Source organism: Amia ocellicauda, chromosome 5, assembly GCF_036373705.1.
Source record: "Amia ocellicauda isolate fAmiCal2 chromosome 5, fAmiCal2.hap1, whole genome shotgun sequence".
Taxonomy (NCBI): domain Eukaryota; kingdom Metazoa; phylum Chordata; class Actinopteri; order Amiiformes; family Amiidae; genus Amia; species Amia ocellicauda.
The window spans coordinates 51278186-51294048 of record NC_089854.1 but is presented as its reverse complement, the minus strand read 5'-3'; the positions used below and the strand labels follow the sequence as shown (position 1 = coordinate 51294048).

The window sequence follows — 15863 nt, the reverse complement described above, 5'->3', positions numbered from 1 at the left end:
CAAGCTGCTTGGCGATGGTCTTGTAGCCCATTCCAGCCTTGTGTAGGTCTATAATCTTGTCCCTGTCATCCTTGGACAGCTCTTTGGTCTTGGCCATGGTCGAGAGTTTGGAATCTGATTGATTGATTGCTTCTGTGGACAGGTGTCTTTTATACAGTTAACGAGCTGAGATTAGGAGCACTCCCTTTAAGAGAGTGCTCTTAATCTCAGCTCGTTACCTGTATAAAAGACACCTGAGAGCCAGAAATCTTGCTGATTGATAGGGGATCAAATACTTATTTCACTCATTAACATGCAAATCAATTTATAACTTTTTTGAAATGCGTTTTTCTGGATTTTTTTGTTGTTATTCTGTCTCTCACTGTTAAAATACACCTACCATTAAAATGATAGACTGATCGTTTCTTTGTCAGTGGGCAAACATACAAAATCAGCAGGGGATCAAATACTTTTTTCCCTCACTGTACAACATAGTTTATATATGCTATGATGGCTCCCTGATACACTGCAAATTGCAAATTAATGATTGAAATGCAGCAAAACTCAGTCATAGTACACACATTTGAATATGTAAAGTTTGCACAATTACTCACTAAACCATTTAAAGAATTCTGATAATTCACATAATGCATTGAAGTTTCTTGATGGAAGAAAGTAATACTGCTAATATCTTGCAAGGGACACATTATAACAACCCCAATATTTAAATATGTTTGCCCTTGACAAAAGCTTATGCAAAACTTTAAGCTTAAAAAATACAAATGGAAAAAAACACTTCCTGTAAGTGTTCTCAGGGAACAGTCTGTTACAGCTTTCTGCAGTAGCTCTATTCATGCTTCACATATCCTTGAAAATCATCTCAGAGATTTGTTTTCACACTCTACAATAAAATAACTGATGACACATTCTGGACACAAGAGCTGACTGACTCAGCTTGCCCTTCAACGTTCTAGGTGCTTGCAAACGGTAATAGGTCAAAAGAACTAATTAACAAAATGCTTACTTACCAATATACAAGCAATTTAGTGTTTTCAAAACTCCACTGACTCTGGTTATTTCCTGTGTTTAAGCCTACCAGAAATGTCTGTGCTGCCCACTTAAAAGCAAAACAGTGAACTTATGAAGTCCTGCTCAAAGATGAGTTTAACATAACAATACAGCAGGTTTTTGAATACTGGTTTCTCCATTTAATTCTGGTCTCCAGTTTTGGTTTTCAGGTCACACAAGAACTGTAATTAGTTGGCTAACCACCATTCATTTTAACAAACAAACCTCTTCACCTTGGTCAACTCGGGAAGCACAATTGGGAAATCAGATATTAAAAAACTGTGCCTTCCTTGTATTATTGAGTACTGAAATTGCAATTGCAATTTTTGTATCGAGAGCTTATGAATATTTGTTAATTCCCTTTCTCCTGATAGTCCTGAAGACTTTCCTAAAGTGGTATTTTCCTCCCAATGCAGGAATGTGAAGCCAAGCACAGTGGAAAAACCAAGGAGATCACAAGCAGGTTGATTCAGATATTAATTTAACACACACAGCTTTTTTTTTTTGCTATTTGTTTAATTTATAAAGCAGGGGGATTATTGATAAAACCGCTCACAAGCACCACACTCATGCAGGTCTAACCACTCAGGGGGTTTGTCTCAGAGGGCTCTCTGCTGATTATGCAGATAGCCTGGGGTCAATCAGTATAAATAGAATGATCAATGGCCACCATGTGAGTCATTAGCAGGTAATTGATAATTGGGCCCTGCTTGGTGTGAGTTAAATATTGCTACTGGAAACTGCTATTGTGTTATTGGCCGGGGACAGAGGTGTTGCGAGACAGACAGGCAAATGGTAATACCTTTAGAATGGGATTTACTGTCTTCAATGTGTTACAGGCATGTGCAAGGTTAAAACAGTATGTAGATACAAAGGTACAGCTGAAAATAGTTTTTTAGTGGTGCTGTATTTCAGGTTTGATTCCACTTCTCCATTTTATTTCTACTGCAGGAAAATGCATAACTTTAGAGTGCGTGGCAGAACTTTTTAAAGATACATTGGCACTGTGGGAATTGCAATTATACATAGCAGAAAAGGTAGAATTACAGATTTCTAAAATGACCCTTGATACTGCAATGAGCAACAGACTTCCTGCAGTGAGAAAACTATATATAGTATAGCAGCAACTGTTCATCTGTATCTGTTGAGAAACAAGGCCTGTGAATGAGAAAAGTATCTCTTGTGGCATGACTTGTTCTGATATTTTTGATGAGGAAGGACTTCAACTTAAAGCTACAGACAAAGCCTTCACCAAGAAGAAAAGTGTGTCCAGGATCAAGTCAAAATTGCAATTGTTAATTGTTAAGCAGTGTGATTGTGGAACTGTATTTTGCAATTGGCATGTGGTACCAATTTATATGTTTCATCCCTTTTTCCTTCTAGATAACACGGCAATCACCAAACATGAAACAGAGGAGCCAAGCCGATGTGATGAATTCAGATTTCCCTAATTTGATCCAGCACTGCTAGTATCTCCTTAACCCAGAAGAGGAAAGCTACAAAGCGGGATTGTGCAGTCACTAGCAGTCACTGTCAGAATAGCCCCCCACCCTCTCCTTGCTCAAATCTAGGTTTACACTGCCCCCAACAGCAACCCCCAAGCAAGTTCTGAGAGGTATTGAGTTCACAGTTAATGCTCCATCGCAGCCTCACCTATGGCTTGTGTTTCAGAAGGATGTCAGGAGGGCCCAGGTCATTTAAACCCCATCTGGAGGTCACTGTTGGTTGTAGCAAACAAACCGCCTGCTCTGCCACAGACACACCACTAACTTCCAGTCCATTTTGCCAGAAGACACTCGCACCTTTTGTTTCCTGTGGCAGATACATCAAAATCCTAGAGAGCTCCACACTAGGAAGCAGGAACGTCTGGTTCATTCTTCCCCCCCTGCTTATGAATGAGCCAGATGGCACAGCATGCCCACGGACAATGTGCTCCTTTATACAGCCTCTTTGCTCTCTTATACATTTAGAAACAGAGATGTTTTTCTGTTGTTCTGTTTTGGGGGTGAAACTAACAAAAGCAAAATCATCACTAGAGGATAGTTCTGTATTCTTGAGAAGGACACCTCAGCAAAACTATTTCTAAGACACTGAAAATGAGAACATTTTTCTTCTTGCACATTTTAACAGGTCATATTGTACACATTAGGGTAATGTATAATTCAATGCAAGTCAAAACTCAACATTAGTGACATTTTATTGAACAATGACTGTAATACAGACATATTAATGAATAAAGAATCAGTGACATAATTATCAAAGCCACTGCAAATAAATCTGTGTGTATACAGAGTTACTCAGATCCGTCTTGGGTAGATTTTATTCTATCAGTGTCTATAAATAGAAATAATAATCTCTGTTCACACAACTTCTTGATTGTGATTTTTAACATATTTTCACATGAATATTTCTTCTATATATAGAACATCAACTACCAGCATAACTATATATATACTGGCAAAGAACAATGTGTCTTTTCTCTGTGAAGAGCCATCTTTGCGCTCTCATTACGCACAACCATCTTGTTTTGTGCCATCCGTCTGGCCTGCTGCTCAGGGTTCTGTGAGAACGCTGAATGAAGTGGAGGAGGAAATGCCAATGCCTTTTATGGTGTGCCGGAAGCCAATACATTTCTCACTGTGCAGCCGAGAAATTGCAGTGCTTGATTTATCCACCTATAAATGTAAGCCATCTCTAACATAACTACGAGTTCTTCATGCACTTCCAGTTGCCAAGGCAACAATACAATGGACCTCATAAGGCTAATAGGAGAAATGCAGAAAAAAAATGGGGAGAAATCTATTATTACAGTCAGCAATATAGAGTTTATTTGTGTGTGAATTATGGAAACCGGAACAGTTATAAAAATATATTTATTTTATTTTGCTTGCATACTTTATTTAGCTGTACCACTACAAAACAGATATGGATGCATTTCCTGTTTGTTCTCTATGGATTATAGTCCACTATCACAGCCACAATGTAGTTTGAACAGAGTTTCTTTTCCTTGCATAGTCCAAGGCTATATTAAAGCATGTGTGCACATATAACTAGTCCCCACATTGTGACACCTTGTTTGGTGTCACTGATTTACAGACTACCATTCCAAAACAGTGGTCACATTTCCTCAAACCAGTATCTAAAAATGGAAATGACATTCCATCAAACCAGCACTGCGCTCACAAGATAAAGGGCTTAAAGGCTGTACAAAGCTTCAGTGTATTTCTGCATGACAAAGTAAACCATGCAGTTTCCTTTTAAATCCCTTTATTGCAAAAATAAAAAGGATAAAACAGTATTTGTATATAAAATTTAGGTCGTTTTAATACCAGCCTGAGAGTCTCACTGATAATACAGAGAGGTATACATTTTGACAGTAGAAAAATCTTGTTTTTTCCTTTCTCTCTCAATTTAACCCATTCCCTCTAATTCATCCATCCATCTTCGAAACCGCTTATCCTGGTGAGGGTCACAAATTCCCCCTAACTAATAGCCAGATCTTCTTCCATAAATACAATGTGGCTATAGTTACTTTAATACATTATAAAACTGTGATGTGTCTTGCTTGCCTGTCTCCTGACTCCAAAAGTACTTGGTTTTGTTTTAGTTGATAAGATAAGAACTGATAAGTATATTTAAAATAAAAATGGCTCAGCAGGAATAAAAAAGCTTCTTTAAAATATATTTATGTTGTGTTTCTTGTTTTGCTTCATAATTATTATTATTATTATTATTATTATTATTATTATTATTATTATTATTATTATTTTTATTTCTTGGCAGACGCCCTTATCCAGGGCGACTTACAACATAAGTGCAATGTATTGTATTAAAAGTGCAAATAAGGTGCATTACAACTATTCACAAAGCATTTGACAATTTGTTTTTATGGCACACTACCATAGTGCATTTATATTCCAACAACATAAGGAATAGGTCAGCTACTCTGAAAAGCATGCAAGTCTGCAGAGGATGCGTCCAGTTGGGGATATTGACAACAGAGCACCTTAAGAAGAATTTCTTGCTTGCCTTGAAGAGACATTTGGCTTAATACTACAGATTCAAGTGCAGGGTTTCCCCCACAAAATTGCATAAACATGGCGGCCTCTTGAAAATTTCTTACAGTGTGGGTGTAGCCGCAAACGCATTTGTTTGGCCAGGTAGCACCGATTTTTGGCCAGCTGAGCTCCTGGCTAGAATATAGCTGCAAGAAACCCTGGAGTATGAACTTTAGCACATGAGTGAAATGTCCAACGATTAAACGGCTACCAATGACTCTGCTCAGAAAGAGAGGGCTGAACGGGTGGCAAGAATGAAGGTACTCTGGGAACCTGGGAGGACTGAGTCATAGCAGAACTTCACTGCAGTCATTTGCCTTTGCGCAGAGAATGAGTAAGACACAGGAGTTGGAACAACAAATGAGCCAGCTGAACACCTACTAAGCATCTCTAACTAGAGGAGATTTTTGTATAAAAGGCTCTGATCTAGCATGGCAAGCCCTTGTATTTCAAAACAGCCTCCCAAAACTCAGATCATGCGCATGTGCCATAGCAAGCCAAGGCAAACATGTTTGGTTTCAGATTTACACAACAGTCCAATTAACAGCAGATGAGAGTGCACCTTGGGGACTGGCAGTTTAACATGGTGATGCGAAGTGTGATGCTACGCTGATGAGAAAAGACCAGCTTCTGAAGGCATAGAAAAGGTCTTTCAACTTCTGTAACTAAATATGCACAAATGCCATCGCACAATGTTCACACAGGGAAGCCTCAGAAGTCGATGTACTTTAAGGATGTGTGCGGTACATTTCATTACCAAACAGCACTGCACGTCAAAGCAAGTCAATGTATTCTTAGAATCTCCATAGGCGGCTGGACCTACCTTTAAGCCTGTAAAACACCAGTGACAGTCAGATTACCAGCAGCAAGTAACAGCCATGTGTTAAAGGATGGGACAGATGCTTGAAGCCATGTTATTGTGGATTTACAAATAAATAATACAGTCACCTTCCTCTTGTTTATTTTTTTTTATGGATTTATTTATCTTTGCAAAAGGTCAGACTCTCTTTGATAGATTTCAAGAGAGAAAAAACAGGAACAGAAAGTATATGCGACACAATAAAACTAATCATATCAAAAGTCAAAAACCGGCAAGGGTCTGAATTCAATTTTGGGAACCTGCAGGAGTTGACATACTGAAATACCAACTTATACTAACTTATGCTGTGTGTATACACACACACACACACACACACACACACACACACACACAGACGTAGACAGATAATTGATGTGTGTTAATATGTGTATATTCTGCATGTATACAATCAGTATATGTATTTTCCTTGATCTCCATAGAGTAAGTTCACAGTCTTGTGTGAATAGCTTTCTTACCTGCCAAGTCACAGTCTTCCACAGAGCCTATGGAGTAGTTCGCTGGGCTGATGGGGGGGCTGGTACTGAAGCTGGCATAGCCCAGGGAGGAGCTCACCTCTGAGTAGTCGTAGCTGTGATTGGGCCGGTGGACCTCCAAGGCCGAGACGAGGGATGTGCGTTGCTTGGGCTATTGGGGAGACAACCAAACCGAGACAATAAAATATCGTGTTTCATACAACACAATGACTCGCTAGGATATGGGTGTCCAGCAAAGGCACGATCCTGCATGACAGAGACCATACAGAAGATGGGAGGATGAGATCAGAGTAAACGGGTTTGGACTGAGACAAGTGGATCCATTTGATTACAGGATTTCTATTTCTATGCTATACGTTTTCTAAAATTTTACAAGGTGTGTGTATGTGTGTATTTTTCATTTACAATAAGAATTTCTGTATTATATAAAAAGGCACATAAAATTGTCAAGAAGATTTGTTCCATTTGCAAGATGTGTTATTCCTAAATACATCTTCCCCCTGTGTTTATAAGAGAAACTGAGCAGTATAAACAGACTCAAAGTGTTGCATAACAAACAGGAAGGATTATATAACTGTTTTCCTTTCTGAGATTCACTTCCTGTTGCATCAGTTCAGAACAGGTGTCGTTCTAGTTCATTTGCACAAGCACATGTGGAGTGGGAGAGATTTCTCATGCAGATCGACGTTTCTGAGCTCGGCGTCACCATTTATCATAATGACTGAGGTTATTAATGTGCAGGATTCTTCAGATTTTAGCCGCAACCTATTTAAAAGTTCTCAGACTGAGACATAAAATAAAGATGACAAAATGGGAATCGAAAAGATAGAATAGGACTTCAGCATGTCAAAACAGAACACAGCACTCGATAAATGAAGTATTCATTTAGTCAGATTAGGTTGTGTAACGCAAAATGACAGCCATTATTACTGAAATAAAAACAATATTTAAGCCTCACTTTTCTCCTGCTCTAAGCATAAAGCTAATTTCAGTCCAGCAAATCTGCCATTCTCTTTGTCTGGTGGCAGTTTTGAAGGAATGGGAAAGAATAAACAATGCACTGAAAACAAACACCACCTTCTCACATATCATAGTACATAACGCTCCATCCCCTGTGTTTGGTTAATCTGATTCCCTTTGCCAGATATTGGCAATTATATTTAAATTGTATTAATAAAAGAAAATTGAAAGCCTACCATATTTTCAATCATGTAATAATTAAAAATGATTGCTTAAGATAATAAACCCAATTTATTGTTTAATCTTAAAACCTTAAAATGTTTCCTCCTCTTTCCTACAAGATGTAAAATATAGTGAGCATAAAATGCAAAACTGTAGAATTGTAGAGGATTAATCTACCTCTGATCAATAATCTGACTTAACAGAGTAGTTTTTGAACAGGAACAAACTGATTTAATTACTCACTATATGGCTCTTGCCTGAGCACAGAGGCAATTGCTTGACTTTGAGGTTACTGTATAATGTAATAATCTCCTTGTTTCAACACCCTCTCAAGCATCTCAATTACTAAATTACTATGCCACTGGGACTTGGTGTACATAGGATATCAGCCTTTAGTTCTAGGCATATGCTGAGCATCACTCACATGTTCCTTAGCTCTATCACCATTTCTTGCACACCAACATGTCATCTCCTGCATTTGCACTTGTCTGCACCTGACTTTTAACACTGCATGACCTCAATATTAAATCGGCTATATGAATTGTGCTAATTTTTCAAGCTAATATGTTGATGTGGAAGAATTCTGTTTGTGTTTGGATAATACAATGCATAGATATGAATGTGATAATCTCAACCAAGTCTTCACAGGAAACATATTGTCATCTCCGATTAGTGCTATTTAAATATACATTTTATGTTCTTTTAATGATTCCCAAGACATAGATTTGAAATATTTGATCACTTGGAAACACAACTAATAAATCATTTGAAACATTAATATATCTGAAATAGTTTTTTTCCCCTTATGAGTGGTGCACAAAGCCTGGTGAAGGCATTTACGCTTCAATACAATGAGACATCAATACATAGAAAGACTGCCAGGGCTCTGGGCCTAATTATGTCGCACAAACGTATTACAGGAACATGTGCTCTGCATTATTACTATACGTCCACAAGGATCGCCGTGTTTTGTCATTGTGTTTGTATTCATGGGGAAGGGGAAGGAAGGAGGCAAAATGGCAGCCTGCATTAAAAAGAATGTTCAAGGTTAACACTGAATGTGATGTTTCCTTGGCTGAGCCTCAAATAGCAGTTGAATTTGTAAATATGCGCCAAAAAAATCAATAATGGAAACTGGCTTGGCTGCTTAACCTAAAGCAAGGATAAGGAGAAAGGACCGGCCTATTGAACAGTAAGAGAATGTAGCTGTGCTGGCTCCAAGCACTTTTTAGTTCTATTTTTATTTTAAGTCTTTCAAATCAGGGCTTTATTTTTTAACCTTTCAACAATTGCTTACTTACTGAACAGGCACTACACTAAAGTACTTAAGTAACATGCTGTATATGCACACATTAGTAATTCCTGCATACAAAGTAATTGTAGTGTTATAGAACTTAGTTATAGCTCCCCATCTGAACAAAAATAGGCATTACAGCTGCAGTACAGCAATGACTGTGTTATAGTCAACATTAGGCAGTTGCAATAGTTCAGTTACAAGTTGGAGGTGAGTTTAGGAAGCAAAGAGATCACCTTGACAAAATGTGATGCACAGTAATTCACTGGAAATTGCAGGCTGTCCGAAATCATCTGTGAACTTGGCAACTTTGCAGACTTCATTCCCTGATTCTGTTCAACACCCACTAGCTATTGAGGGTTTCAAAAGCAACCAAAGATTGGTACTGAAGGGCTGGAAACAGATGCTATTGAGAAAGAACAAGTGCTAAACGGAGTGCAGATTCGTTTTGATATGTTTTGGACTGTCAGTAGTGTGTGTACTGCAGCATCTACTCTGAGATACAGCTGTGCTATGCATCCATTTAAAGTACCAGTCCAAGCTTTGCAATACAAACAACCTCCTGGATTATGTTCTGCATTATATATGCTGCATGCCATGAGAAAGAGATAGTAGAACTAGATAGCAGGACCTTTGGGACACATACTAGCTCATGTAATGCAATCGTTGCCTGATAACTCATATGTAGTCATTCATTAGTGAATAATGTTGCAGGAAAATAGGACACCTGAAGGCTGAGGCCTGTTAATAGATGTCGTATGCCCAATCCATAGAGAGTTGCTGCACATTTGGAGCCTCACTAAGGGAAGCTCATGACACCAGCACCAGCAGACCAGTTCATATAGGTCTATGAAGGGTTAGGTTTTGGCTTAGCACAAGCACAACTAGAGATGAAGGATTGGTTCGGACGGTCACAAAGACACCGTGGTCCCTATTTCCTATGCATACATCATGTCTCCTGACGGATATGTATACATACATACATAAACAACTAAAATAAATTAATGCAATCAATGAATTTAAAAAACAATCTTCACCTGAAAGGAAGACTCGAAAGCTTTCAAGTCATTTTCAACAACTGTGAACAACTAAATTACTTAGCCTGGACCCAATTGTCAAAGCTTTCAAGCTATTAGTACACTTTTTCCTGAAGAAGGGCTTAAAATTAAATAAAATATGCTATTAACACTTAAGAGTCTGGAGTTGCTCAATTAACGCTGTACAACCTCAGTAAGTGATTTCCCCCCCTTCTCCTTCCTGAAATAAGACTGCATTGATGGCCCTGTGGCTCTCTGAGACAGTTGTCCTATCTTTAAAGCACTCTCTAGGCCATTAAACTGTTGGACTGGGCCAATTTTCTCACTCAAACAGGGTACTGCTTAATTGTGACCTCAAGAGGAATATCACAGCACTTGCATTAACTCTGCAGATTCATTGTGTTAGATTGTATTCTCTGTCACTGTCTCTCCTTGGGGTCTGTGAACCACAAGGCAAGATAACAACAATTAATTCAGTTTAAACCTGCGTTTTTATTTTTCAATAAACTCTTATGTTTTATTTTTGCAGCAGAACAGAATACACTTAATTTGAGTTAAATGCACCCATTAAGTGTGCAGTTTAATATTAGTATGAACTAGAAGGGGTTTAGTTTGCCTGTAGCATTTTCTATTTATATATATATAAGGCAAATTAATATCTGATGGTAAATGCCTAGAGCCAAGCTTTTGGTCCTTCTATGATGTTGGCACAGAACGTTTATATTTCCGAGAAGTGTTATAGGCCGCCAGAGTTTTAGTCTCCTCTTGTACTTGCAAAGTTCAAAGACATTTATTGACTGTGTGCTGTTGTCTTGCAGATTTTGTTTTTATGAGCTTGTTTGACTTGCAATTATAGCCAAACTGTTTGGAAAATTAAAGTCTGGCAAAATATGCAAGACCACGAAAGGTGATAAATACACATACAATAAATATTAAATATAACTGGATTAAAAACTTCATAAAAGATAATGGACACACACTGTTATCTGTTAAATTACAAAAAAATATTAATCAAATGTTCCAAAACGTGTGAAAAATGGTGTGAAATAAACAGGGCATATTTAATTTTTCCTACACAGCACAGTGAAGACAATGCTTCTGTTACCCATGCCAACCACAGAAAAAACTAAACAAATCAGATTGATATTTAAAATAAATAAATAATAATAATAAATAATAAAATAAGCTTCTCTGTAGGTTAAAATGTTATATTTCAAATCACCCTGTAATTTGCTTTCCCTAATTGTGGAGTACTTTACATGAGATATATATATATATATATATATATATATATATGATATACACAAACTAATACAACTAATTTTAAATTGTAATCACATGATAGACAAACTGAACTGGAATTTAATTTAGAACCATAATAAAGCCTGCTCAACACTTCCAGATATGATATATATATATATATATATATATACACACACATACACATACATATATACACACACACACATATGAATGAAATTATATTAAATACTTTATGTATCTTGCATTTCAGACTTAGACCTTTACTAGATGAATCCCTCGGGAGTCCATCCAAAATATTATGGCTCATTGTGTGCAATACATGTTTGTATAATTTACATCTATATGAAATGCAAGTAGATTAATTAATTAGTCTAGAAGAGACACCACACTGTGAGAAGAAAGCATTAGCTTTTTCTTTTATTTGTGTTTTTTTTTTTTTTAGATCTGCTTAGCTTCACCAGAGTGAACTTCCAGAGGTTTTGTGGAAATACCAGATGTCTGAAATATGCTGCAATACAAGGACTGCATGTATTGAAATACACAATACTGACAGTCTTACATTTTGTTTTACCATGTTCTCATGTATTTGTCAAAAGAATAACTAAAGCACTCTTCCCCTTTTATATATACTTTAGCAAGTATGATTGCAATGTGGAGCCACACTTTGAGATATTTATTTATTTATTTTATTCCAGCCTAGCCTTCTGAGGAGGTAGTGTTTGATGCTGTAGAGAAGCCGTGAGGGTATGTGCACAGAGTTCCCCTCCTGAGACATCAGTACTTATTCCAAACCAAATTCCCCTCTTAGCATTACCAATGTAATATAGAGCATTTTCTTCACCTTCATATCTTTAGGGAACTTTTACCTTCCCAATGGAAAATATGAGTAGTTGCAGGGCACGCTTTGATCAGAAAGATTTGTGATAGCTCAGAGAATTCACCAAGAACCCTTTTATTTTTTTCCAAACCTGCCATGCCCTTTCATTCTCAACAGTTTAAATGGTTTGCAAAAAGGCACAGAATTATTTATTTTAGACCATATTCCAAGTGTGTGTGGAATACCATGAATAAAGAGATAATTTCCATCTTTTATGTAAAAATGTACATGCATGCATGACAATATGATCCCCTTTGAACAGCAGATGTGTGAATGCAGCTTTTGCATGATACAAGAGAATAAAAAAAAAAGATGAGAAGACCCATTTCCATAAAGTAATGACGTGTATTTTGATGAACTTCATCAGTGCGTATTGGTAATGTGCCATTTTATAAAAGCCAGATCACAACTGGAATACGGACTGGCTCTTAATTCTGTCATTCATTGTGTGTGGGGCTGTGTTGTATATTTCTGTCAGACTGACTAACTTTGATTTGTGTGAGCATTTAATACACTAAAGCAGCTGGATGGACAAAAGCCTTGAAATAATAACATAACTGCAATAAACACATTGTGCCATTGAAAAGAAAAAACATCTCCATTATAGTATTTACATATGCATGTATGGATGTATGGACAAAGATAGAATGCAAAACTTAATCTGTAAAAAATAATCACAATCATTGATCCTCTTATAAAACTCCCATACTATAATTATTAATTACAAGCCTTCAATTTCTTTACATACATCATTCTCATCATGTTACACATAAGCTATGTAATTGTATTAGTGCAGTCAGGTTTCTGTTGATCTCAGTGAAGCTCATGGCAGAACCTATGCCTCCACCACCTGTGTTTTCAGGCACTCTGGGAATTAAAGTAAATCACAAGTTTACATAAATTTATTCAGCAAAAAGTTGGAAGCCTTATGAGCTCACATATAGTGTATGTTAATTGGCGGGCTCATTAAGTTAGCAAATTATTCAATGATGCGAAGTGTGCAAAATGTGTGCTAATTTTATGGAGCTTAATTATTCCCATCTTTCTGCAGTTTGCTATTGATGTACTGTACTGGAACAGCATTGCATCACAAGGCAGGAACACAAAGAAGGCATTAGATTCATCAATGTCTGCAGATGTTCCCAGGCTGAACAATGCATGCAGGCTTACATGTACTTTGAAATGATAAATATGCAGCAGCTCAGGGAACTAACAGTGACTTTCTGTTTCTGCAGGCAATCCTTGAAAATTACTAAAAAGGAACAGTTTACAATAATATTATTGGGCTTTATAGCTATTATTTTATCTTAGCTTGCTGTTCATTATGACAGGAATTGCTTCATCACTCGCTGAAGAATGAGTGGAAAGTTTCTCTTCTAATTTGGATGTGAAATACTTGGTCTTAAAATTTGTTTGGGCTGTAACTGAGTTCATAAACAAGTTGAATCAGCAAATATGAGAATTGGTATCGTATTAAGTTAGTATACAAATGCTGTGCTAGTTTTACAGTTGGCGGTGCTGTGGTGCTTGAACCCTGTCAACTATCATTGGTTTGCTGAATAGCAAACATCACCACCTGGTGGAAAAGGCTTTGCTTGCTGCCAGAATCTCAAAGTGCTTCTAATCTCACTCTTACGAATAGAAGAAAAGGACCAGGGAATAATGTGCTATTGGAAGACATTATAAAGAGTATATTGGACAACAAAGTACATATCCCTGATAAAATATATATTTGTACACAAAATTAAAATAAATAAATAAATAAGTTAGTTATTTTAAAAAGATACACAAATACATTTTGTACATTACAATGGCCTTTCTTGTTTAGAATGAAAAGGAGTTAAAAAAAACTGAGATGTTTAAACAGAGGAAAATTAAGAGTATTAGACATGATTTGATATTAAGAAATAGCTTAATAGAGGCAAACAAAGCACAGAGACAGCTTCAGCCTTCCTCCACAGCATGGACTTTCATTCTGTTTAGTCGCCTAGGCAACAAAAAATACGAAAAAAATAAATAAACACAGCAAGAGGCAATAATAGTAAAATTGCTATACTGTGATTCTCTGTAAAAATCCATGATTCCATAATTAAAAAATAAAATTCAAACATTCAGATGCATTTAAACCAAAGTACTCATGCTTCATTATCTGTAGGCAAAACGGATGACTAGCTTGCTCACCGATCTCATTTCAAACCACTTCAGCGAAGGAGGGTTGACCCACACAATGGTCTAGGGCTCTGAACAGGCTTTGTGATGACACCTTCTCACCTCACAGAACATAATGTAGACTCAAAGTCATACAGTATCCCAAATATTCAAGGGGTAAACCAGGATACTAGCGACAGTGCCATAGTCAAGCTGGGACTGGTAGAAAGGTCATAACTAATATAAAATAAATAATGTTTAATGGTATAGACTCGTACCATAGCAGAGCTCTTTTATCTTATCTTAACCTCCCGGATCGCTCATAAGATCGCTCATGTACAGCAAGCAGGATAATTTAGCAGAACACTGAACAATCTGCTGCTGAAGAGCTTAATACCTCTGCATCTAAACGAGCTGGATTTGAATCCTAATGAAATGCCCACTCGCAAAGTGGTACATTACACAATGATTGCCTGCAGCCACCCAATATTATAAGGGTCTGGTGCCTTGAAACACAACTGGGCCTTCGATACATAATCCATACCAGACAGTAAAATACATTTTCTTATTTTTTTTTCCAACTCCATTTGATATTTTGAAAATCAAATTTCTTAAATGTTGCTGGTCACTCTGATTGAAAGATTGAAAACAAGCTAAATCTTAACTGAATGCCCAAGAAAAGAACAGGATAAGCTTGTTATGGAAAATCACTTTAGGAACGAAGATTACGCTAATGTACCATTTGCAATTAAATAATGCTATTATTATAACTGAATTCAGCTAATGGCATTAGATTAGGCCTGTGAGGTGTTCAGATATGTGATGTAGTTCTTCGCTTAAAGAGAACTTTACTGGTACTGACATGCACACTGATTACAGGTACTTTCCTACAGAGATGCACAATTTCTGATTTAAAAAGCAACCAGATTAAATAGATGACTTGAATGTTATTTTCTTTGTATCAAAGCATGTTTTGATTGCTATTGTTTGCTAATGAAGAATACAAAATGACGTTCAAAGAGTCATACAGGTATCACAGTGGAAAATGCAGCAGCATCGCAGAGATGATACAGGGATACAGTACGCTTGAAGAGAGAGCACGTAGGACTAACACAATACAGGTGCTTCCACAGTGGGCAGAGTCAAGTACCGCTGTATGTATTAAGTGATAACAATTTATAAGCTGGAAAGGTGAGAGAGTCTTAAAAGGCAAGTGAACAGCTAGAACTGAGAGGGGTTCACTTTATTGCCTGATTGGCTGTGATTGTAAGCAAGGCGTCCTAAAAAGCCTCCCACTTCCCAGAGAATTGTTTCTAAAGGTGCCTGAAACACTCGGTGTCCTTCACAGCCTACTGTGATGATGGCAGCCAAACTGTGCAATCACTTCTGTGGTTCTCATTCCCATCACTACAGAGCACTTTGCACCAGCCCACAGTGCCTCCACCACCACAGAGCAATCGGAGGCCGTGGCCAGAAAGAAACAAACTGAGAACTAATTTGAAATGTAATTGTGTGCCAAGTTCTCTGCCACAACAGCTGTAGACTCCTATCACTGCCTCATAGCTAGCTTCTGGGTTGCCTTCTTTCTAAAATCTCTGGTAGAC

At 37.3% G+C, this 15863-nt stretch overlaps 1 protein-coding gene across 9 annotated transcripts in view; it reads right to left on the bottom strand.

Moving 5' to 3' along the window:
• Nucleotides 1-15863, bottom strand: part of anks1b (ankyrin repeat and sterile alpha motif domain containing 1B) — a 300917-nt gene that overhangs the window by 88909 nt on the left and 196145 nt on the right. For all 9 annotated transcript variants that reach the window (XM_066705629.1, XM_066705625.1, XM_066705627.1 and 6 more), the window contains one exon: nt 6441-6609. In XM_066705629.1, coding sequence (XP_066561726.1) covers nt 6441-6609 — 169 coding nt within the window. The remainder of the gene's footprint in view (nt 1-6440; nt 6610-15863) is intronic.